A 25,797-nucleotide genomic window follows, 5' to 3' on the forward strand; every position below is an offset into this window, starting at 1 on the left:
ATACATAAATATGATGACTTCTCATCCAAACTACTTCAAACTGCAGCAATACGCCGGTATACACAGAGAGAGATTTCAACATTGCATGTATATAAAAAATGATTCGACACAAGCTTTGGACAATTCACACTGGCTGATCCAGACCTGAATGTAGAATCACAGCACAGTCAGTCCTACATGTGTGGCATATAAACAACGCTCCAGTCAGCATCCAGCCCTGCTCCCCTGATCCTCTCTCCCGACTAACCTGCTCATGGAGAAGAAGCAGATCCTCCTCTTCCCTCTGCCTCCATCGCATATAAACCTGATCCCTTTTTTATCATGGCTTCACTTTCGAGCTGCTGTTTCTACTCAGCGTCCTTTAGAGCCTGTGCTCCTTGAATGATCAGTTACAGACTGAGGAGAGAGAGGCAGGCTGGAGGGGGAGGGGAGGGGGGACTGACAGGGAGAGAGAGGTAGGGGAACAGGAGAGGAGCTGGGGGGGGGGCAGCAAATGATGCTCCTTTGTTAAAGAGCCACACGAGCCTGTGAGCTTCCTGTCTCAGGCTCTCTGCCTGTCATCCACTGCCATTACTACAGTAGTACATTGATTATTTAAAATCCCATTATAAACACACGGTGATGTCATCAAATCTTGTTTTGTCTTGGTCTGATCCAAAAACCTAAAAGCTAATCAGTTTACTGTGTAAAAGAGCCATAGTTTAGTACAAAGCCTTGATTTGATCCATCTTGTTAAAGTTACTGCAGTGTGCCGTTCATACAAACTCAACACTTCCTGCACCTGTTTCAAATTAAAAGCCCACTTTTATTGTGAAACATCAGCACAGAATTCACATGTGCAGCTGGATGCAAATAAAGGACAAACTGAATGAACATAATTACATACCAGTAACACATACTCCACCCCCCCTCTTTATGACAGTCTATGTTCAATTTCCCCAGACTTCTGCATACAGGTATGTTCTTTGTCTTCATTGATCAGTAAGTACTTTCAGATATCAGTGGCTGCCCATCTTGCTGATGGGCCCAGTTAAAATAATAGGATAATTTTAACCTGTCTGTGGTGTATACCATTAAATTAACATCATAAAATTATAAACACTAAATGGACAAAAGTATGCCAACACCCAGCCGACCTCCATTTTACTGGTTTCCTGGTTTCCAGCCAATCAAACATTTGTAAAGCCTGATTAAGGGTGATGAGGCAGGGCATTTGAAATCATTTCCTTTTTCAGGACAAATGTACAGAAGCTAAATTTATTACAACTCACCCACGGGCAGGCCTGAGCCTATCCCTGGTATCAATAGGATGAAGCTGGGTAGAACCCTGGACAGGTCTCCAGGCTATTACACTCTCTAACACAGAGAGACAAACATCCGGTCCAAACACAATATTTGCTTCATCTAACCAAGTATTGATAACTAAACCTGGATGGATATCTGTCATCAATTGTGCCATTGATGTGTGAGGACGTATGGCCCATGGTATTTCACAACAGAAATGATCTAACTGGTTGATATTTGTCTGCGAGGGATGGCAGGTAACGATACCAGCCTTACTTCAAAGTATCAGTACTCATTAAAGGCTGTGGGGTAGCTCTCCTCCCCAGGGAGTAGCACTCCTGGCCAAAGAACTGCCGTGGTGTGACACTGCGGTGCAGTATGGAGAGGGAACGGCTCTTTAGTTCAGTACCTCACATTCTTGATGACACACGGTTTCCCATACACAACCCAATGCCTGGTGGGTCACCACACAATCCACCCCCTCCACCACAGATTGATTCTGTTGTTTTCCCCCAATACCATTTTAAAATATAACCACTGTTCTGTTCATATAACTGTATAACTATATACTGACAGCTGATCTGCCCGCTCCTCCTCTCCATACGCAATGCCATCTTAAACTTTTGAAGGAAAACTCAAATCTGTGGATATTTGCACAGAGAAGACTGTCAGCGAAATCTAGAGTACACGTAACGTTATTAAAAATGAACATTTCACACCCTAATTCAGCACAGACAGAGCTGGTAACACAGCAAACAATTAGACAGTTTAAGGTGAAATCTGGTTATGGTTGAGATAAACTACTGTACGGTATATATTCATAGTCAAATAAAGAACAATACAACATAATTATAGGGTTTACATTACTCTGCCTCCTAATGTTTGCTGTTCTAATCCAGATGCATATTGAGAACTATTTTCCACACATCTAATTATAGTATTTATGTTATTATTGTATTATGTGTTTATACTAATTATATTAACCTTTATTCTACCAGGAAATGTCATTTTAGTCTTATCAAAGTGTTAAAACTTAGAGAATTGAGACCAATCTAAATAAATTTGAAATGCTTCTTATAAGTTTAAAAATTGTCATAACATATCATCACATATATTTACACACACACACATCTAAAGTACTAGTGGTATTGGTACTCGTATTGGCGAGTACTCAAGTCTGAATAATAATAATAATAATGCATTGGTCTTATATTGCGCTTTTCTGCTCTGTTGGGCAGGCACTCAAAGCGCTTAGATGCATTATTCACACAGTGGCAGTGGTGAGCTACCAGTGGTAGCCACAGCTCCCCAGGGGGAGACTGACGGAGACGTGGCTGCCAAGGTGCGCCTACAGCCTCTCCGACCACCGCCGATTCATTCATACGCATTCATACACCAGTGAGTGCACTGGAGGCAATGCGGGTAAAGTGCCTTGCCCAAGGACATGACTTGTCCTCCTCCTGACTAGGGAGGAGCTGGGGTCGAACCGCCGACCTTCCGGTTAATGGACAACCCTGCTCTACCACTGAGCCACTGCTGCCCTCAATAATACTCGCCCCCGTGGTAGCAGTGCCATGTGTGATTTTTGAAGAACATTACTTCTTCTTTCAGTTCTGGTCTTATCTCTAAAGGTCCTAAATGTTAGTGTATGTAGATGACACAGCAGAGTAGTGTATGTAGATGACATACCTTACAGTGTAGGTATATTGTAAGGTAAACTAACAGGAAGTCATAACACAAAATAACAGCTTGCATCAGATTCCTGGGAAAAGCAAGGCACACTATAATCCAATTAGCCATACCATACACATACTCATGTAATGCTGCATCTATTATTGACTAGGCTGTTATTTACCACACACTTTGCTATAATCTACTGGCAGAGAAGCAAGAGAAGACTTAGTGTGAGGCAAATCCTTTCTCTCCAAGCAGTATTCAGTACACATCTACGGTTACAGCAGATAAGGCTTCTGAAACCGTCACGGTTTCAGTTCTCTTTTTGCTAAAATTAAGCAGCCGCTTTACACAAACACTTCAGTTGACAGTCACATTCAGTGAACCTGCCTCATGAACCTAACGCAGCAGCAAGATGAATGAAACATGCTCAGAGGTTACTCACTGCTTTGTTGCTCCATGGTGCTGGGAGTGTCTGCAGAATCCTGGGGAAGGCCAACAGACCAGTAGGACATCTGTACTGGATTCAAAGCGAGGTTAACCACTATCAGAGTTCCTCCACAGACAGGACGCCTGGATTTAACTGCCACTCTGCACAAGGACAAAGCAGCTGTCATGAAGCACAAAGACACACTGTGAACCCAGAAATACAATAGACAGATTCATTTAAAACCACAACTACAACTGTGTTTTTTTTTTTAATTTGAACTGATTTAAGAGTATTTAATTAGGAACACGTGTATACATACAATCACCTGCAGCAGTGTAAATCATGGCCAGAAGCTTGAGCTACTTGGCTAATCAAAAGGTTTTGTTTATATGCATCAGGAATGTCATTAGTGCCAGACTTCTGGGTGGAGTTATGGAGATGTCATCAAAATCTTGAAAACAAAATGTGTTTCTAGACCAGAGATCTTCTCTTCTCTTGCAAACCATTGGCTAACTGACACACTGCTGACTGTAAACAGGCGCAGTGCTAACAGAGGTGTGATCCCCACATGAGATCCATAATTCCGAGTGTACAGTAGTCTAAACAATGCTCCTTAAATATGCTTATTACTTCAAATTAGGGGATGCAACAAATGTATTAGTTGGTTATGTCATTGTTTGTATTTTTCCCCTGTGGGGCTGAACTAAGCATTGATTTTCCAGGTGCTGATAGATATAGCTAAAAGGGTGAACCATCTTGCTTCCTCCTCATTATCTGACAGTTGCACATGTGTAACGGTGACCAGGATGTGGCAACAAAACAATCATGGCTGATTGTCTGGGAGCATTTTGCCGTAACAAGGGGAAAAAAGTGCAGCTGTTATTTTTGAAAGTTTATAGAAGATACGTTGGGCTTGTGAACGTCAGACTTGCCTCATTGAGCTAGTTAGCTTGTTATGTTTGCAATATCAACCTTGTCAGATACACATGGTTTTTAAAGAAAAAACCTATTTTGTTTGTTGCATTTAAGGGTTTTTTTACTTGTGCTTGGTTTAAAAATATATTTAAATTCTTTCTTATTTATCAAATAATCATTTTACCATCCATTTTCTGAACCCGCTTTGTCATGTACTATGGGGTCATGGTTGGGCTGGAGCCTATCCCAGCAGTTAATGGATAAGAGGCAAGGTACACCCTGGACAGGTCACCAGTCCATCACGGGACAACATACACAGACAAACAACCATTCACACCCACAGGCAAGTTAAAGTCCCTAACTGACCTAACAAGCATGTCTTTAGAATATGGGAGGAAGCAAGAGTCTGCGGAGAAAACCCACAAACTATAGCACAAAAAGGCGCACAGACAGATTTGAACCACTACGCTGCCCCAAACCAGTTTTTTTTTAATTAACTAAACTGTTGTATTAATACATTGCTAATGAACAACAAAGTTAGCTGAATGAATAACATATGTTTATATGATGATACATTTATCTGTAACATTACAACAACCTTAAGCTTAACTAAACTCAGTCAGTAAGTAAATCGGGCAGGTTATAATTTGATTAGCCGATCAAAATAGTTAGCCAATAGTTGTAGCCCTACTTAAATACCTAAAATAACATGCCACAAATATTAAAGGGAAATGAAGCTTGCAACTGACAACTGTAGACTATACCTGCATCTGTACATTAAACAAAGAGAACACACACATCAGGCATTTAAACAGGCAACGGGGTGAGTGCAATAAATGTTCATGTTGGGTAGGCAACTGTGTCTCTGCACAGGCAGCGCTATTTAACGACTAAATAATTTAGAATGTAATTATGGATTCTGCAAAGTCCAGCCTGGATTCATTGTGCACGTACTGTCGCATTTTGTGTCAATGCTGAAAAAAAAAACACACAAAGAGGAGGAATGGATGGAAATCTGGTTTGAGGAGTGGGTGTGTTGTACGTATGTGCTGAAGTTTTGTGGCAGGCGGTCAGCAAAACAGCAGCCCAGTTTAACTAATCCTGCTATGGACCAGATTATGTTTGGAGCATATGTCACCATGGTGATGGAGCTACGTTACAACAGAGAATACTACCACCATGAAAATGAAGACTCTGGCTATATGTTCAAGATGCACTGCTAAACTGTTCATCTGAGCCATCAGTGCAAGAGGAAACAACAAAGCCGTGCAGTCAGTCTACCTAGGTCTCTTTGTTCCTCCATGGGATAAACTGTATTCTATCAGCTCATCTTAGTTGGCAGGTGCTACAGTACCTCTGAGCTAACAATAGCAACCATATTGTAAATTAATATATAATAGTTTAAATTTCAGTTGGTACAGCGCTAACCTTAAAACATGTAGCATGGATGTGTGGGTGACGTCATCAGGTGCCCCTTTTTTAGCCCTTGACTCAGGAAACTTAGTGCACGTCCATGACGTGGTGTGTCCAGACTGTCAACCACAGACAGCTGGAATTACTTCTACACACTCAATGTGTTTTACCTGTTTAACTTTACGATTATTTTATTTTTGTAGAAGGAGTGTATGCCCTGCAGTGTACATGTTTCAAATATATCTGAAACGTTTTCAGCGGCTCTGTGGTGACGTGCTTCCAGCAAAGTGCAAAAACAGGCACAAAATAAGCAGATGTGAAATGGGTCTGGTGTATTTTTGTCCAATGACAGCGTCACATTCCAAACTAAAACAGCTAAACATGAGCACTTCTGTCTGCTAAAGGTTCAGACTATGACACAACAGGGATTGTTAGCCGACTCACCACATGGTAGAAACATCCACTGCGCATCAGGACAGTGTTTCAGAGCTCCGCCGTCCCCCGCCTTGGCAGACACCAATTACTGTTTTAACGCAAACATTTTACTGGACTTCCTGATTCCACGATGCAAACTTTCCAATCCAGGCGCACGCTACGTCAAGCCAGGCTGGCCAACACGGCTGTTTCCGGTTATCGTTTTCAAAATAACCAACGATATCCAGCTGTGCTCAAATCCAGTGCTCTTCCACATAGTCGGTCTCAAATTTCACTTCCGGTTTTCAAAATAAAATCACGGATCCACCGGGAACAAACGAAATAAATAAATACAGTTATTTTCATTCACAAGTTCAAATGTTGAGACGTTTTCACCAACATCCCTATGGCCTGGTGTATACATATATTTGTACAACTGGTATTACCAGTACCCTACTTAACTAGCTTTCATTTCATTTTTATTAGTTTAGTTTTTATTCCTTTAAATTTAAATTTAAAACAGACAATCTGACCCACATTCATGATATAAAAAGTATTTTTCATCATATTTTCTGTATGTTGAGTAAAGTTTTTTCAAATAAACTTCAATGTTTTTTTTAATATAAAAGTAAATGTTCATGTTAAATAGTCATTTTCCTGACTAGTGGTCTGGTTCACTTGAAAAAGTGAAAACAACATTTTAACTTTAACATTGTAATCATCTATTTTTTTATTTTTAATTTTTCACTAGTAGATGAGTATAAACTGAGGCAAACACTATGGAGTCTGTGATGCCTCCCACTGCACAGGTATATCTGTCCATGTAAAGATTATTATTGTTAATGTGTTTTAAATTGTTAATATCACCTCACTATTTATATCTAAATATATAAATGAACTAGGCCTATCATTTTTCTGTGTGTGTCCAGCTAGGATTGTCCATGAGCAGTTAGCTTTTCCGCACTTATATACAATGATACATTCCATACATAGAGGTTTTCGTACATGCTGTGTGCTTATTAATGTCATTTAATGTACATTTCACTCAGAAAACCACATACAATTGGATGTATCTTCACAGTAATGCATCAGACCCTTTGGGTCTCTGATCTGATGCATGTCTGTGCTTCCCTCATGTGGTGGAGGACTGCAAAGGCATCCAGTGAGGACCAAACACACTGTGTGGCTCATTTTAACATGTACACTACCGATCAAACATTTGGGGTCACTTGGAAATGTCTTGATGTGAGGAGCAGAACGTCATCATGGTGAAACACTGATGTGTGTTCAGCACACTTTAAACAGTGTCTGTGTTTCTTCGGAGGAAACGTGGACTGTCTCCCCCATGTGAAGACGATGGAGACGACCAGCAGAAGTCTTCCAGAAGTTAACCATTTGAATGGATTGATTGATTGATGTTTTCTCTTATCTGTGCATCAAAATCACTTTTCAGCTCTCACACACAAAGAGAAAACACGTGGACTGGATTTCATAACCTCCAGCTGACCAGACGACCGCCTCAAGGAGACCAGTGGATCCTACAAGCGGAGGAGGCTCCAGAGAACCTCCTACCTCCTCTCCTACCAGAGACAGGTCAGAGACCCCAAAAACAGGGACTCAGACTCACAATGTAATGTTCACATCATGTTTCAAATGTTTGAATTGTTCAAATTCATACTGATTCATCGTATTTGCCAGATGACGTCTCCAGGAAGGTGAGGTCCGCCTTTCTGAGGCCTGGTCTGGCTGTCCCCTCCTGCAGCACCTCCTCAGGCTCTGCTTCCAGGTCTCTCCTCACACACCTGCTGGCTCCTTTTATTTCTCTCCCTCTGCCTCCTCCTGTTGCTCCTCCTCCTCTCACTCCTCCTGCAGCCCTTCTAAATCCTCCTCTCTCTCCTCTCCAGCTCTTACCAGGTGTGTCCTCATATGACCGGATGCACCCGCCTCCCCTGGAACACCCGCTCCAGCTCCTCAGACTCCCTCCAGACATCGCAGCTGGCCCTGAGCCAGAGTGGGGTTCTCCCCTGGGTGAATGCAAGCATAGTAAAGGGCCCAGAGCTCAGGGGGTCTCTGAAAGGGGGACAGCAGTAATATGACAGCCACAGTCTCCTCTACTGCTCTGCTGGTAAACAAGGTAACAAACAAGGTCATCAGCTAACATCGAACTAATCAGTTACTAATTTGGTTTAACTGTGTGTTTTAGGGAGCAAAACAAGAAGCTAAAGGGAGATGAGCGCCCTCTTCTGGCAGACAAACAGACAGACAGCCATGGAGGTAGGAGAGCTGCTTGGTCCTGAAAGGTGGACCCCCAGAGAGACACATCTTTGACCATTTCTTTTCCATTTTGTAGAGGTGAAGAGCAGAACACACACACATGATCAGTCTGATGCAGTGACCGCAGTCCACACACTCTGATAACAGGATCCACACTGCTGCTGTGTGCACTCTGCCTCCTCTTCTCCTCCGTGACCCGGCCGACCCTCAGCAGGAGGGTCCCCCCTTATGAGCCGAGTCCTGCTCAAGGCTTCTTCCTGTTAAAGGGGAGTTTTTCCTTGCTACTGTTTGCCTTAAAGTGCTTGCTCGGGGGTCAGGCTCTGAATTCTCTGTCCTGCTGCTATTTTTCTATGTGGTCCTGACAGCTGGACTTGTTCAAATCCTGCAGAGGGAGCTTGATGTGTAAGTGCTGCCTGATATTTCTGAGGAATCAAATCCATGTTAGTGCTGCCTGTACTCAAATGATACTTGTGAGGGTGCTACCAAAAGAAAAAGCTTCAAATGCTTTCATCCAACAAAATGTCTGCAGTGAAGAGAAAGACATCTGAAATGGTCTTCATCATACAGTCAGTGGACTTTGTCAGCTCTTCATATGTACAACAAGATTACCATGAACCAGGATGCTGCTTGATTACTATAAACAGTCTGTAAATATCTCCAAAAGTCTCCCTGAGCTCATAACAATAATAGAATAGAATCAATTAATTGTTTAAACATCTTAATTCCTTGAAATGTTACAGAACAAAATAAGATCAATAAAAACTGTTAAAGCACTGGTTCCAACAGGACCTGCAGAAGAGCGTCTCTGAACACAGAGTGTTGGTTCTTAAGAAGAGCACAGTGACTGAATAAACTTCTCTTCACCTTCCTTCATTTAACATAGTGTGGTTGCTACAGTGGGTTGGAGCTGTAGATTAGCTCATTCAGCAAGTTTAAGCAGCTGTGATGGAGCAGGTTATCTTTATTAACTGCCTAAGGCTGTGAATGTACGCTGTGAGGTGGTGATAAAACAAAAATGGCCACTGATATTATGTTGTTGCTGTTTGTCGGACCATTATTGGACAAAAAGACGTGTCCCCAATGTCCCCACTGTCAATGACAAACTACAAAAAAGATTAGGACATAAATGCTGTCATAATAATATATCATTGGTCCATTGTCACTACTGTACCACTTCATAATCACATTTTAATGTGTTCATATTTTCTCACATAGGAAGATACCACATGTTTAAAAGTATTTGATATTCTTTATTTAGAATTTCTATTTCAGTCCAAAAGCAATGTGAGAAAACACAGAGACAGACTTATGTTCTGACAGTATGCTGCTGAAATCAAACTAATGTGACCCTATCCATACAATGATCCCACTGTGGCTTTTACAGCACTAACATATTACTGGTAAGGTAAATATTACCTTATATAGGACAGAAAACAGAGCTCCTTCCAACATTTGAAAGGGAAGGGAAGATTCTCCTCAGCAGAGAGAACATTCATATTAGATCACAGCAGGTTAGAAACACAAAGTGGCTAATAATAATAATAGAAATCAGCTTTTTTTTCTTTGTCTAAACTTCCCATGTTACCATCAGATCAACGGAATCCATGTATTTTATGTGTTAAATCTGCTTTATGTACTGGAAAATGTAACAGTAAGTGCTGTGATATACACAATAACAATGGCAGTGCTTGTAGAGGACAGTGACGCAGCCTGATGGATGTGATAGAAGTGCAGAGCAGCGGGTGGACTTTCCCAGTTCTTCTCATATGGTGTCCCTCAGTTTGATGGTCACTGTTTTAACCTCAGAGTATTCAGCCAGAGCGTACTCTCCTCTAAGGAACACACACACACACACAGGGCAGGTTACTGTATACACACATTTAATATGTTAAAGTGTGTTAATGTGTAAAAACAGATAGTTCTTACAGCTCTCGTCCATTTCCTGACATTTTATAGCCTCCAAAGGGAGTCTGAGCATGGAGGGCGTTGTAGCAGTTTATCCTTAACACACACACACACACAGATGGTTTGCCTTTGTACTTAAGAAGAAATCAAACAGCTCTCAACACTGTGAGCAGGGACTCACCAGACGGTGCCAGTCTCCAGGGCTGAAGACACAGACAGAGCTCTGTCCATACTTGTTGTGAAGACTGCTGACACCAGACCATACTGCGAGCTGTTTGCTCTCTCTATGGCCTCCTGCTGGCTCTTGAAGCTGAATATACACAGCACTGGACCAAAGATCTGCAAGAGTGAGGAAACAAAAGACAAAACATTCACAAACCCTTTAAAACATGTATCCATGCATAAAAGCAGTTGCATCTACTTTCATTGTTTAATGCATATTGATCTGCACTAATTCACAGTCACTTCCTGTATCTGTCACATGGTTATTTTCTATTGCTCTGGCCCTTTAAGAGAGTAATGGTAGGCCCAGATGTCAACTGCATCACAAACCTGCAAGATTTTTGAACAAATGATAGCATTTTTGTGATGATAAATAAAGCTGCCAGCTGCTAAATATGTCATGTCAGCAAAAGAAAACCACAAAACAGCACACAAGCAATCATTGCATATACATTTAGACATTTCCTGAAGGATTACATTATACACTGATGTTCTGACTCGCTCACACAGGGAACAGTAAATACCATATTATATCAACAACAATATTATTTTTCTGTGCAAACATATTGTTTCTGATATTGTTAATAGCAGGTGATAATTGTCAGTTTATCTGAAAACATTTACTGTAAAACCGTGAAGGACAGTGATGGTGATGCATCATTACCAGGAACATTATCCTGCCAATTATAAACTTCTTAGAAAGGAGGATGGTAGGATGCTTAATCTGATCATGATCACTGAGAGATTTAGCTTTCCAAACACTGATGAATTTATTCGATCTTCTGCACACTAACTTAGAAAAGGTTGATAAAGACTAAAGAAAAAGTTGTTTGTTGTGTAATTAAGGCACATTTCCACACGGTGTCAGGCTTTACTTTCACACTCTCTATGTTCGTATCTGGTGGATGTGTAATGCAGTAAAACGTGATGTCACCTCTTCCTTGGCGATGCGCATGTGGTCTTTGACCCCAGAGAAGATGGTGGGTTGAATGAAGAGGCTCTTCTCACTTCCCACAGCTTCTCCCCCATACTCCAGCCGGGCTCCCTCCTTCTTCCCGCTCTCTATCAGATCCATTATTTTATCAAACTGCTGTCGGTCAATCTGGAAGAAGAGTCAGGGAGGCAGTGGAGGGAATCAGAATTTTTAAAATAATAAATAACATTTTAATAGATACAATTTTGATTAAATTTGAAAACTTTCCAAAGTCTCTACTTTCTGCTTACTGAGACCATTTTATACATTTAGAAGGAAATTTTTAAAATAAAAGTCTGTAACTTTACAGAACTCAAATGAGCATGTGTGAGATCAGTATTGATCCTGCAGAGTCCCTGACCTTCACTGAGTTTGAAATGATTGTTTAGACACCATGTTTTCTTACTGTTATTACCACCAGTGTCTCAGTCTTTGCTCAAGAGTTGTTACATGCTGTGTGCACTTGTAGCACCCCCCTGTGGTTGTATTTTAAACCTAACCATGACTGAAAATGAACTCCTTTGCCAGCCTTCATACAGAAGACGTGTGTCCATACCTGTGGTCCATGTGATGTCCGGGGGTCCAGCGGGTCTCCTATGACAATCTTTTTGGCGTGTTCTATACTGCGCTGTACAAACTCTTCATAAATAGACTCCTCCACAAAGACCCGTGATGCAGCCGTGCAGCACTGACCCTGGTTATAAAAAGCTCCTTTCTGGGTTTCCTCCACAGCCACCTGCACTGCACACACACACATGCACACCCATAAGCAGCTACAATGCATTCCTACTCCAAACACTCAAATTGTAGTTTAAATCCACGTCTTATTTAAAGGGACCTAATAAAAGGTATTACAGTCATGTCCAAAAGTTAGTAACCTTTTAGGTTTATGTTGTTTTTTTGTTGTGAAAAAACAAGTAGTTTGTTTGTTACCAGGAGAAAGACTCTTCTGTCTAAAAAGCACATGGAAGCAGGACTGAGGTTCACTAAACTCATTAAAAATAAGGGGTATTAATGTTTGAACATGAAAGGGAGGACATCTACTTACAGTCACAGTCAGCAAAGACCATGCAGGGGTTCTTGCCTCCCAGCTCCAAAGTCAGTCTTTTTAGGTTACTTTTGGCCGCTGCTTCTGTAATCAGCTGACCAACCTGCACACAATAAATATGTTAATTCATAGCTAGTTTATGTAAATAATAAAAACAGAGAAAAAAAAGCATGGTGTATTTGCAAAATTTGGTGAAATCTAGCAAATGTAGAGCTGAGGCAGAATCCAGGAAACTACGGTGGCCCTGAATGTCAAAACACAACATTTCAGAAAACACAACCCAGGTCCAAAAACATGCTCATAAGTCAGACAAAATTCCCAGTTCCAGATGCACTGGAACATCCCCACTGCATTTTACTGCCACCACCATGTCTGACTGTGGGACCCATGTTGTCTGGGTTATAGCCTACACTTTTACTTTCTTTCTCCAAAGTCAACATCTCTGTGACCACAGACACCAGTGTTTCCTCATTCTAGCACCCTCTCTCATTTCTAGCAGAATGAAAAGCACCATTGAGGTGGAGCGTATGGATAAACAATACCAGGTAGGAACTGTGCTCCCTATCAACACCCTTATAGAGTCACCACCATCTTACTAAGGGGACAGCATGTTAGAGATTGCTGAATATATAACACCTGCATGTATTTACATGTTATAAAAGACCTTGGGATTGGAAAGTAGCTGGATTAACTTTACATATGTATTTAGAGTGAATACACTAGTTGAAAGGGTTAATAAATACATTAAATCAAAGTTAGATTGATAATAGATGAAAGTTAAAGGTATACGGTTCCATTCTCATTTGAATATTTCATTTTAGAGTACAGAGTATCATCTAAAGACACAGTGGAATATATTGATGTTAATGGACTTCATTACCCATAATGCAGAACGATGTCAGGTGTTTTCTGTTGTTGTTTTAAGCCAGTAGCACCAGCTGTTCTCCTCATTTTGCACTCGTCAATACATACTGTTTTTACCTTTTTTAAATTTACTCAAGTTATTAATCATCAAGGCCGGAGTTTCGTCACATACTTTTTTAGTGATAAGACTATGCTGCAACATAGTGTATGACCCAGTGAACCAATGCCTTGGTCACAAACTCACGGTCATTATAACACATATTTAAAAACAGTTTCTGTAAGCGGAAGGCAATTTATCCAGGTTTGAAATATTATATAATTATTATTATTTTATTATTGCAAGACTAAGTATGAATATTGAAGCTCACATACCTCTGTGGAACCAGTGAAGGCCACTTTGTCAATGTCCTTGTGGCTGGAAATGGCTGCTCCAGCTGTGGAACCAAAGCCTGGAACAATGTTCACAACTCCAGGAGGAAACTCTGCCTGCAGTAGAAACACAGAGAGAACATGTTAATGCAGGGAATCATTGGTGATTGGTGGAACAACATAATCAAAAGAGCACTTGTGCTTTTACCTCCCTCTCTGTCTTTTTACTTTTTTTAGGTCTAAGAGGGAGCTTATAAAGGATTAATACACAGCTGTGTTGAATAGTCAGTTCTGATTGGTTAAAAGTGTACTGCTGCTGTTATTCCTGAAGAATGGACTGTTGCCATGGACTGCTGCTTCTGACCTTCCAGAGGATCATGTTCAATTCAATAAAGAAGTCTAGGAAATGCATTTTCTGCATAATAAATAATTAGGTTTAAAAAGCAGGATAGAGTCATAACTGAATGCTCTAGGTCATTCCCTTCCCAATTCTTATGCTTCATGTAACTCTCGGTTTATTATGCAAATATAAATGACATAATAATAATTTTGTGAAGAAGAATTTTCTATTAAAATATTCAGTGCTGTTGAGATCAAACAATTTCTTTAATTCTCTCTCTCTCCTTTAAGAGTGTCACTACATGTAACATAAGCAGGGGAGTCTAATCACAAACAGGATTTTGTATAAGCATGCAGCCAGAGGTTTAAAGTCTAAAGCTCTCACAGCCCTCGTGTTGGATCAGTCCCATACTGCACTCTGAACCTAATATATCAGACCTCTTTGATGAGGGCTCCAACGTGGAGGGCCGTGAGGGGGGTCTGTTCTGCTGGCTTAATGACCACTGAGTTTCCACAACTCAGGGCAGGTGCTATCTTCCAGATGAACATCAGCAGAGGAAAGTTCCACTAGCAAAAAGAAAACACAAGTGCATCAGTCACGTTGGTACATAAAATAACTGCTGTATTGTTATTATTATTTACTGTAATTTGAATTCTGGAAGACCTGAATAAGCATAAAAGAATAATGATAAAATGTCAACTTTTTTTAAAGCTTGCATCCAAGTGGGACTAACAAATCCACGTCCTCACAGATAAATGACACATTTTTTAGTTTTGTGTCAGATGGCATGTGGCATGGGTTTAAACACATAAGCACAGTTTACGAGCCATTTCAAGAGGTTTCCATCTGCCTCTGCCATTTTTTGGCACCATGGTGACAAATTCTGCCTCCAACAACACATATTGTGACATGGGAACAGCAGATACGTACACATTGGTCTTTTCCAAAAAAATTGAAATCTCAATCTCATGTTGTTTTTACGGACCTACACATTATAAATGTATTTTACTCAGGAGTCTTGGGGGTTGGTTTCAGATGGTAGTTTAGGAATATTCTGCTTATTCTACCTAATGTCCAGGGTTACATTAAATTCTCTGTAATTGGTGGTATAGGGGGCGTTGTGGTTCAGTGGTTGCCTCACAGCAAGAAGGCTTCTGGAATCAGGCTGGGGTTGGATTCTTGGCTTACTCCCAAGTACCGAAGATGTGCACGCTAGGTTAATTGGAGACTCTAAACTGGCCACTCTTGCTTCACCTATTTGCCTGTAATTGGATGAACCATGAGTTCAGGTGGACGCAGATTCTGGCTGTCGCCACCACACAGGGACTAAGTACTACTCTTTAAACACCAGGGCTGGCATAATAGTTATATACAATCCACACCATTAACCACTGTACAGCTGTATTATTTATCTCTGTGTAGGTATTAAATGACATAAACCTAACTGCACTTATCTGGGTCCCACATACAGATTCTTTGCCATATTAGTGAGCCCACTAACTCATTATTGGAGTGCTGCCAGTCATTTTTATTGAAGACAATATAAATAATCACATTCCCACTAACGCATGATTATAAAGTGAGCCTGGCTCATGGGGGTCCCTGATGGTTTAGCTTACTCTGCCTACTGCGTTCACCTGGCCTTCGTTATATGGAACTAAACAGTAAACAGGTGTCATTTAAAGCTGTAAGTGTAAAAACAACCACAACATCGCCAACTTTTGTATGCGGACAGATGGAAGAAATATGAGTCACGTCATCGGGACAGGAGATAACACACTCAGAGCTTTTCCAGTTCCACACTGGAAACCAACGGGCCAATAATTGGCCACTCAAACCCAAATTAGACGGCAATAGACATGAGTGCTGCATGTTTATTGTTTAGGCATTGTTAACTTTTACAGCACTTTGGAAGCACTCCGCACCATTAAGGGATCATTGGGATCACAAGTCAGGAGAAAAGGTTTCCTGTTTTCCTCTGACAGTGACTCACGCTGCGAGAGTGCCAGCAGCTCTTTCAGTAATTACACAATGTTCTACAGTATAAATTTCACTTTTATGATATAATCTCCCATGTCAAACAACAGATGCTTTGTTTCTTTGTTTCCAAAGCAACATTAGAGGTTATGCTCAAAAGATAAAAAAAAAGAAAAAAAGTGAATGGCTGTATTCTGTCACCATGTGCAACACAATATGATGAACAGTGCCGCACCCTAAATGTGATGGAGAGAAAATGCATACATTCTGAATGTGTGAAGCAAAAACTGAAGACAGTGATTTTAAATTGAGTTCTATCATTCGTGGAAGGTTCAAGTATTAGCAGTGTCGCTATTTACTGCAAAGGTTTTAGTAAAAGGCAAAGACAGACAATGAAAATCTGATGTCTGTTTGTCTGCCACTTCAACCAAGAGGCCTGCTTTGTTACAGCAACACAAAACCCAGCAGCAGATGTCCTTAAAAAGTGTTAAGAGAAACCCGCAAACTGCCAGAAAAGTCTGTTATGAATTAAGATGCACAGCATGAGATAATAATAATGAAACCATGTACGTAGCTCTGACGGTATAGAAATGGAAAATCATTGCATCATATTGGCACTATATGGCTAATGTTACATTCTGTTTATAATAGTACAATAGTCCACAAAGGGGACACAGACATCCTTGACATGGTTTTGCAGTGCTACACCATTACATGAGCCTGGTCAGCCATCCTAGTGTTTTTTCTATTCTATACAAAGAATTAGTCTGGTCTCTGTGACTTGGAGTTCGATCGGGGGGGTAGTACTAACGGATGCAGAATAAACCCCCTCTGGACACATTTGGATAGACATACACCCGATCAGAGAAATGAAGGCAGACTAGACACATTTCACAGACAGTGAATGGGCATGGCTGGCTACCCATACAGTCTCACGCACTAATTACACGTAGTCAGGTTTTGGGTGATGTGTGTGGGCTGATCCCATGCAGACGTGCTAAACATTATTAAAGGACACCACGATATGTGCAATGCATCTGACAAACTAAGGAACAATGCATTTGCTAAATGATGTTGAAGGACGGTGTTTAAGACAGATGGCCACAACAGCACATCTATATGGCCTGATGTTATCTGACCACGGGACTGATATAGCCATGCAAGTACGTACTCGGAAATTGCATGGGTGGCTCATACCTGTATCTGTAAGGGAAAAAATTACAGTAAGAAAAATAAATTAATAAATAATTATAGTAGGCAGAAAATTCATTCAGTAACTAAAGTTAACAAAACAGAACCTGTGTGCACAACAGGTTCTGTGGATGTGACCACAAGTGGGCAGCAGATATGTAAACATTTCCCAGGTGTGGAAATATCAGATTGTGTATCATGATCATGACGAAATTCTCTTTTAATTTGAAATGCACACGCAGCAACAAGTTGCTTTGGTTTCCAGGTCATGTGACCCACACAGCTCTCCTCATGGAGTCTTTCTCCATTGACACACAACTCATAGCCACATAGTAAATACCTATAAATGGCACACACACACACACACACACACATATGTGTTTAGCATAAGTCCTTTTTTTATAATAATTGAAATAGTCCCACAATGGGGAAATTGCTCAAGGCAGCCCAGCAAAGAGTGCCATACACCAGTGAGTACACTGGAGGCTATACAGGTAAAGTGTCTTGCCCAAGGACACACACCAGTGACTAGGGAGGAGTTGGGATCGAACCACCAACCTTCCGGTTACGGGACAACCCTGCTATACCGCTGCGCCACTGCTGCCACCAAGCCAAAGCATTATGAATGATACTAACCAAAACAATAACATGTGATTGCTCAGAAACTCAAACCAGATACTCTGCGTACTTACTGGAATGATCGCTCCACACACGCCAACCGGCTCGTGTTTGGTTAAACACATGAAGCTGTCATCTGTGGAAAAACACAAGCACAACAAACATGTTATTGTTTTATGAGTTTTTATGAGAGACCTTAAAGTCTATGTGATTAATGTTTTTCATTTATGGGTCAAATAAGTTATTATTGCAGTTAACCTTTGGGTTGATTAGTTTTTTTGGTAATTGGAACACAAGATGGAGCTACAACACCCACAGTGACCAACAGAAACTATCGTATTTAGTCCCATTTTGGCCTATTATCAATCAGTATGATTTACAGTCCGTTTCTTCGGTGTTTATGTTGTGTTGCTAAGCCGTTGCTAATCCTGCACTGTACTGTACATATAACTGGTTGGTCCTGGCTTCCTAGTCTGCACACTGACCTTCTCCAGTTTCTCCAGGAGACTCCCCCTCAACATCTCCAGCTGCCTTTATCTCTCTGAGTCACCACAGCTGCAGCTTACACAGTGTGTAACACAAGATTGAGACAACACCGTGTTATTCTAACACTCCCCATTCCAACACACACACACACACACACACACACACACACACACACAGGTATCTGTTGGTTCTATTGTTGTATTTGTCTGCCTCAGTCTCAGGAAACTCAGTATTACATATTCAGATATTATTGCACTGCATATTTTGTCCCCCTTTTTCTTCAAATGAACCCTTTAAAGTTTTCATTAGACATGTCTCATCTCGGTGACTTTTGCTTTTGCACAAAACTGCAGATGAAGTGACTGCAGCGGCGGCCGGCTTTGGCGAGGCGCTCAGCCAGCACTGATTGTTAATCCTCTCAGACTGTTGCACCTCACTGATTACTATCTCAGCCTCTTCCTCTTCCTTTTGTCCCACTCCCTCACCCCGTGCCTTTTGTCTCTCAGCACTCCATTGGGATCTAATCGGGAGGAAAAGGCAATCGTGTTTTGTCTATCTGTTGTCCTGCAAAGTGGGATCTGACAAGAGGGGGAAGTATTAAGAGGCTGGATAAGATACCACCCAGGGCTGAGGACTACCTTACGTCAGGTCAAATCACTTACGTCTGTAGTAATACAGTTATTTCCCTCATAAAGATATGGAGCCCACAAGAGGTCAGAAAAACTCCCGCCTGACTATAGAAGTGAATCATGATGAACACACATTACAGGTTCTTAGAATTCTATGACTATTTAAGGTGTATTTAAAACACAATTAAAAACACAATATACTAAGAGATAAAACCAATTTTAAGACTGATTTCGTTTGTTATGCATTTATCTTTAAGCTGATCAAAACTCAACCATGGACATGGGCTGAGCCGCATCAATGGGATCTGACATCTGGACTGAAACTAAGGACACCTTCAAATTACGTCTGCAAGGCCAAAAGACACCAGTCGAATGACTGCAGGATGGTTTAGCTGACAAAGAAGTGTAGTTTGCCTTGCAGCATATGTGTAATGTTGTCTTTTCTGAGGCCAAATTGAAAAATAAATATGAAATGAATATGACGGCAAAACCAGCGTCCACAGGCACTTAATAAACAGTCCCACTTCTTTTCTCAACAAAATAGCTCAAATTCACCCAAGTGTGCACAAAGGTTTGCTGTTTACAGTCACTTGCAGATTTTTCACAATAAAAAAATGCAATTATCAAATTTCCCTTACACTTTACCACACATTAACCCTTTCTGATGAATTGAAAAACTGATTCAAACATCCATCCATCCATCATCTGAACCCGCTTTGTCCTGCAGGGTCACGGAGGGCCTGGAGCCTATATTCCACCTATCTATGGGTAAGAGGCAGGTGCACCCTGGACAGGTTTGATTCAAATATTTTTTGCTATGCATTATGAATAAAATGAGAGAGGCTCTAGGCTCCTTGTGACCCTGCCCTGCAGGACGAAGCGGGTTACTTGATAATGGATGGATGGATGGATAGATATCAATAAAAATTAACACACCTAACCACATCAAAATGAAAAAAAATGTGGCGATAAAAGGATGTGAATGTTTCAGAAGCAGCTGTATATATTACAGTAATAAAACACCATGATGCACACTTACCTACAGGCACGCTCTTGCCATGAATCTTGTCGGCCCAGCCGGCATAGTAACGAAGGGTTTTGATGCTGCCTTCCAGGTCAATGAAGAAGGACTGCAGGAAGGGCTTCCCGGTGTCTAAAGTCTCCATGGTCTGAAAACAGAGATGCTAGTATCAATATTCCATATTTACATGAATATTTTCTTTCTATATACTGTGAGCAATTTCAACTTTTTAGCCCCTCTTATAGCTTGATATAAATATGATATATCAAGTAAAAGCTTACAGTTATTATTACTAATATAAATCTTAGACAAAAAAATAAAAAAATAAGTTTCAAATGATAATAAATCCCTTTGAAATAAATATGTGTGTCCTGCCAGGCTTAGTCTTGCTCCGTGTAAATTTCCCATAATTCTACTGCTGGCTAAATGTTTTATTTCTCTGTTGCACAATATGCCAGAAATTATGTCACACATGGAGTGTGCTGATATAATAATTATTACTGATATAATAATGTTGGATTCACTGAGGCCTGGAGGTGAGCCAAAGTAGCCCAGAGTTATATCTGTGTCTATAAGACAAACATACAAGATACACACTGTGAATTTCCCCTGTGGGGGACTAATAAAGGATTATCTTATCTTATAATATTTTTAATTAATTTTTAATAAATATGTGTATATGTGGAGTTACTATACAAAAGACAAAATGCACTGTACCTTTAACTGGTCTGAATCTGGTCCTTATTTCCTCAAACCTTAGAGTTTAGTGTAATTAGCTATACCCTGCACACTACCACTCTGGAACATGTTTGCAATTAGCAGTCACATGCATTCTGGTGTTATTACTTCACTCACATCTGTAAGGGTTCATTTACAAACCAAAGTCTTAATGCACACTGGCACTTAAACAGACAGGGAGAGAGAGGGGGAGATAGAAAGAAGAATTTCATTCCAAACAGTCTAAAAGAAGGGAAAGCAACATCATTCCACACAGAGAGGGACACGGGCTGGGGTGGGGGTCTCTGTGACTTGATGTCATATATTTGATATGAATAAGTCGGTGTCATGACATCACATGGACATCTTTCAAGTGCGAGGAAAAGCCCAAGTTTGTTTCTCATGAGTCAGAAGTTGGTCTAATTCACGCCTATGGAAGAACACAGTCAAACTAACACGCCTTACTGTTAGAGTTATATAACACAATTTGAATAAAATAATAGAGCAGCTACTGGAGGAGCTGGTCATACAAGAGCTGTGCCTAGCATTCATATTTACTACATTACCTAAGCTGAGTTTACAAAGATAAACTCTACTTCACTGCTTTTTTTAAATGTAAGATAATGTATGATGACTAACTATCACATATAATCATATATATAGTAATAATATGATATAAGTGATAATAAGTTCAAAAGATAATAATAATAATCCAGATACATTTAAATTACTGTAAATCCATGCATCAGTAATTTGCTAATAATAATCTATATAATATGAATTGTCTGATGTATGATGCGCAAAATTTAAATGCTGAACTTTTCCTCATGATTTGAATATTTATACTAAAATATAGGTTTTACCAGATTTTATGCAGCAACCAACCTGAACATATTTAATATTTAATTCTGATCAAAGGGCCAATATGCTTGAAACCTATTTCGGTTAATTTTGGATGAACTGTACTAACCTTTAAATCTGCATTTAATTTCATGATGTTGAGCTGTCAGTGGTTCACATTTTCCTTTTTTTGCAAGTGAAGCGTATCTCTCCTACACTGTGCCATTATTCACTAAGTCTGCAGCGACACAGCCCTCTACTGAAAGCATGCGTAAAGAAAGTACGTGAGCGCACCGCCAGCAGGAGCCGGTCCCTCTCCATCAGGTCGGCCAGTTTATGCAGCAGCCTCCCGCGGCTCGACGGGTCCATTCTACGCCACGGAGAGCTCCTCTGCATGGCCGCTTTGGCCGCCTTCACCGCCTTGTCGACATCTTCCTAAAATGATCATAATAAATTAGCAACGCAAAGTTTCCCCTGCGGGAAACTAATAAAGGATTAACTTATGTTATGCCAAGACAAATACCTTCACATTTAAATGTATATTTGTAGAAAGTTTTTATACCGATAAAATACGCATGGTGCATATATATATATATATATATATATATATATATATATATATATATATATATATATATATATATATATATATATATATATATGATTAAAGGCACATGATTCTTACCTTGTCTGCTTCTTCTACATCACAGATTTTAGCACCTGTTGCAGGGTTGAAAGTTGGGAAAGTCCTTCCTCTGCTGGATGTGTTCCACTCATTGTCTATAAAAATCTATTTAAGAAGCAAAATCTTATTTTTTCACCTGTCACCTACAGTGATCCACAACACCACATGTTTTTAAAGCTGCATTACCTTGGTGTGTCTGATCCCTTGCACTTTGACCGGCTGTGGAAAAGGTGAAGCCGGGGTGCCCTCTGCCACTCCATTCTCTGCTGTTCCGTTCTGTGCCATTCTAGGTCAGAAGTACAGTACAAGAGCTACTCAACGCTGTCAGCTTTATAAGAATGTGGAGTTCCTCCCTCTCCCTCTCTTTCTCTCTCTCTACACACACACACAGACACACACACACACAAGGAAAGCCCAACAACTCCGCCCCTATCAGAAATCAAGATCTGAGGGGGGGGGGGGATCCTTTGCTGCTGCTGCTGCACATCCTGCAACATGCAATCATGGCTCATATAGGAGCCGTTATTATATCCTATTATAAGAAGTGGGATGCAATTGGCAGCAAGTGCATGTGTGTATATACATGTGTGTTTGTGTGTGGAGTGCAATTTCACACCTGAGTTATTTTCAGAAAATAATGAGAGTAAATTCATTCTGCTGGACAATATTTACATCGCAACACAGCAGCTTTGATCAGCGTCCTGCTGCCTATTAGGAGCGACTGCAGCCCGTTCATCAGCCTTGCAAAGGTGTTATGAGTTGTGATGTTGGTTTTTGCACCTGGGCCTGGTGAAGTTGAATGGAGTTGAGCCCACACAAAACACACTCTTTTGTTCTTTGGGGGCACCAAAGCTGCTTGCTTGCTCCGGACGTGCACTAATACACAGTCGGCTATTGTTTCCCCTTCATCGCTTCTTGTCACTCTTTATGTCAAAGTTTAATTAGGACAACGAGCTTTCGCAAGCTCATTTCTCACTCCAGCAACTTTCTAACACTCCATAATGAGAGAGAGACAGAGACTCAAAGGGATTGGCTGAAAGGAAAGGAGATAGAGAAACCAAAGAGAGACAGAGAAGTGTGTGTGTGTGTGGGTTGGTGGATGGGTGGGGGGGGGGGGGGGGGGTGCAGGATAATGCAAAACTTGGATAATGCAAAAGTCCATGCAAATAAGCAGGAACCTGTTGCAGAATGGATGACTTCATTTATACATACACAGATTTAATAATGAAAAAAGCAGCATGAAGGTCAAGATTTATGACAAAGAGATCATTAAAGTCATTCCTCTGGATCATAAGTAGGTGATAAATTAGGTCTCAATCAATAAAAAAATATATATTTTAAAGTTTCAAAGTGTATTCTTTGGAAAACTATTTTCATTAATCAGATTTTACAGACTGATTTTCATATGGCAGACAACTCTAATAAAAACCTAATAAAACAATCTTAATATGTTTGCAATTATAATGCTTTAACTAAACCAGTTATTATATTATTATATTATTTTGGCATCGTAGGACATTGTCTTACGACTGTATCCCAATGCATTTTTTTTTAAAGTGAACACTTGTGAGTGCAGCAGAGATGGTGTATTTATGCATCCCTGTAATGTAACTATAGGATCCTGCTGGTTCCTTGAACTGGATTGAATTATTACAGACGTAATATATGTGACAAACAAATAAACCCCACTTTTATGAGTTTTGAAGCTGAAATGTGATCACCAGAAGTCAAAAGCTAACGTGACACCATGCTGGATGTCAATCAGAACTGGGGGTACAACAAACGTAATTACTAGTGATGTCTCGATCAGGTTGTTTTGCCCTTGAGTCCGACTCATTTGATTTTGAGTATCCGCCAATAATGAGTCGTAAGCCGACTCTTTCAGGGTTTTCTACATATGCGAACAGCAGGTCACTCATTGACCATTGATTGCTCGAGTTTCTGTTTACATAAGCAAATAAGCTTCTTCAAAACATTTGCTTTTTAATCATAACGTTCTATTATGTATTTCAGCCATTAAACAAACCGTGTTTTATAGATACGTTTTGTTTTTCTTGCAATTACAGCCCCCTGCCAGTGGGCAGTGCTGTAGCCTCCTCAAGCACCTCTACATCCAAACATGCCATGCACCAACTACAGCAAGGTTGTATGACTCCACATCACAGCTATTGAAAGATAACACGTAGTAATCAAAGGTGCTGCATGGCGATGGTATAAACAACTCCTAAGTGGGCGGAGCAGAACATCATTAATTGCCTACATGAGATGTTTAAACAGCTAGTGGCTAAATTTAGCAAAACACAATTATTGACAAATTGCTCAGAAAATGCTGCCAAACTCTTCAGTAAAGTAAGATTTGACCTAATTTCTTCATCTAAAAAATACCATGTTGACATCAGCTTGAAGATGTGTCCAAGAGTTTTAAATTGAGGTAACTGGTCTCACTGCATATTTTCCTGAAGACATTCGCCTTATCAGTTCTGCTACATTGGTTTAAAGATATGTGGCCTGTGATGAATGGGTCTGGTATTTAGGCTGATGATCATGGGGTGACAATTATTCAGACTCTGAGATCATGCTTGCTTGAATTCACTTTTATTAGAATAAGTAGACTAGATGCAATACTCATCTCCAAAGTGGTCGGGCTGTGATAAAGATCATGTGTTACACATACAGAAAGTGACTGTTCAATACACTTTACTAACTAAAATTTGCTGTGAAATGTATGTTATATCTGTGGATGCTCTCATTCATCCAGGTCATAGTAATTTCTAAGAGTTTAAATCGAGGCAACTGGACTCAAGGATTGTTTTTTGAAGACATTTCGCCACTCCCCCGAGTGGCTTCTTCAGTTCTGCCACTCGGGGGAGTCCAGTTGCCTCCAACTCTTGGAAATGAAACTTATGTTGTTGGCATTTGAAGACTGGAAGATGCCAACAGACTCATTCCTGCTGCCATGTTGGCAGTGTCTAAGTCCTTAATTGGGAGTCCACCTAGACTCCCAATTAAACCAAATTCAGGCAAAGTGGTGAAGCTGAGGTGAAGCTGGCAGAATCAAGATCTGCCTATTACTCAATGTGGTCACAAACAACACTTAATATGATTAAAATGAGTGTAGTTGTTACATGTTTTGAAAAACAGAGACCAAAACTGTTATTTTTGGTAGGCTAAACATTAATTAATTATTTAATTGTATGTTTAAGCTGGACTATTTAACATGGTCTATGAGGATTGACTTTTGGAGCCAGCCCCTAGAGGCTGCTGGGGGAACTGCATTTTATTTTTTACTGAGAAACCTGGTGGTCCTCACTTCTTTATGTAAACACTGGGATGCTAAAGTTGTGTTTGTGAATTTCTACTGTTTACCAGCTTTGAGCGCAGCTGGAAGATTTTTGGTGTGAGCCGCAGTCCTGAACGAAGGCCAAGTTTGGTCTGAATGCTCATCATGGATCGGAGCGTGGAGTCACTGACTGAGAGTAAGGAAAACGTCCTGTCGTGGGAAAGTGGA

General features: G+C 40.5%; 2 protein-coding genes across 2 annotated transcripts in view; both read right to left on the reverse strand.

Annotated features, from left to right (window-relative positions):
• lrrk1 (leucine-rich repeat kinase 1) overlaps positions 1 to 6,317 on the reverse strand; it is a 53,062-nt gene extending 46,745 nt beyond the window's left edge. The window contains exons 1-2 of the mRNA XM_028401919.1: positions 6,161 to 6,317; positions 3,404 to 3,549 (exon numbers count right to left, since the gene is read on the reverse strand). Coding sequence (XP_028257720.1) covers positions 3,404 to 3,473 — 70 coding nt within the window. The 5' untranslated portion in view covers positions 3,474 to 3,549; positions 6,161 to 6,317. The remainder of the gene's footprint in view (positions 1 to 3,403; positions 3,550 to 6,160) is intronic.
• Positions 6,318 to 9,633: 3,316 nt separating this feature from the next.
• On the reverse strand, positions 9,634 to 22,612 carry aldh1a3 (aldehyde dehydrogenase 1 family, member A3). Its single transcript, XM_028401498.1, has 13 exons — positions 22,476 to 22,612; positions 22,290 to 22,394; positions 21,899 to 22,039; positions 20,066 to 20,195; positions 17,986 to 18,047; positions 14,563 to 14,691; positions 13,789 to 13,902; positions 12,553 to 12,655; positions 12,061 to 12,245; positions 11,466 to 11,633; positions 10,491 to 10,648; positions 10,331 to 10,405; positions 9,634 to 10,236 (listed from the first exon to the last, which is right to left on the reverse strand). Exons 1-13 carry the CDS (start codon positions 22,572 to 22,574, stop codon positions 10,167 to 10,169), a joined length of 1,539 nt encoding a protein of 512 aa, XP_028257299.1. The 5' UTR covers positions 22,575 to 22,612; the 3' UTR covers positions 9,634 to 10,166.
• Between the last annotated feature and the right edge of the window lie 3,185 nt (positions 22,613 to 25,797).

This window comes from Parambassis ranga, chromosome 3, assembly GCF_900634625.1.
Source record: "Parambassis ranga chromosome 3, fParRan2.1, whole genome shotgun sequence".
In the NCBI taxonomy this organism is placed as follows: Eukaryota; Metazoa; Chordata; class Actinopteri; family Ambassidae; genus Parambassis; species Parambassis ranga.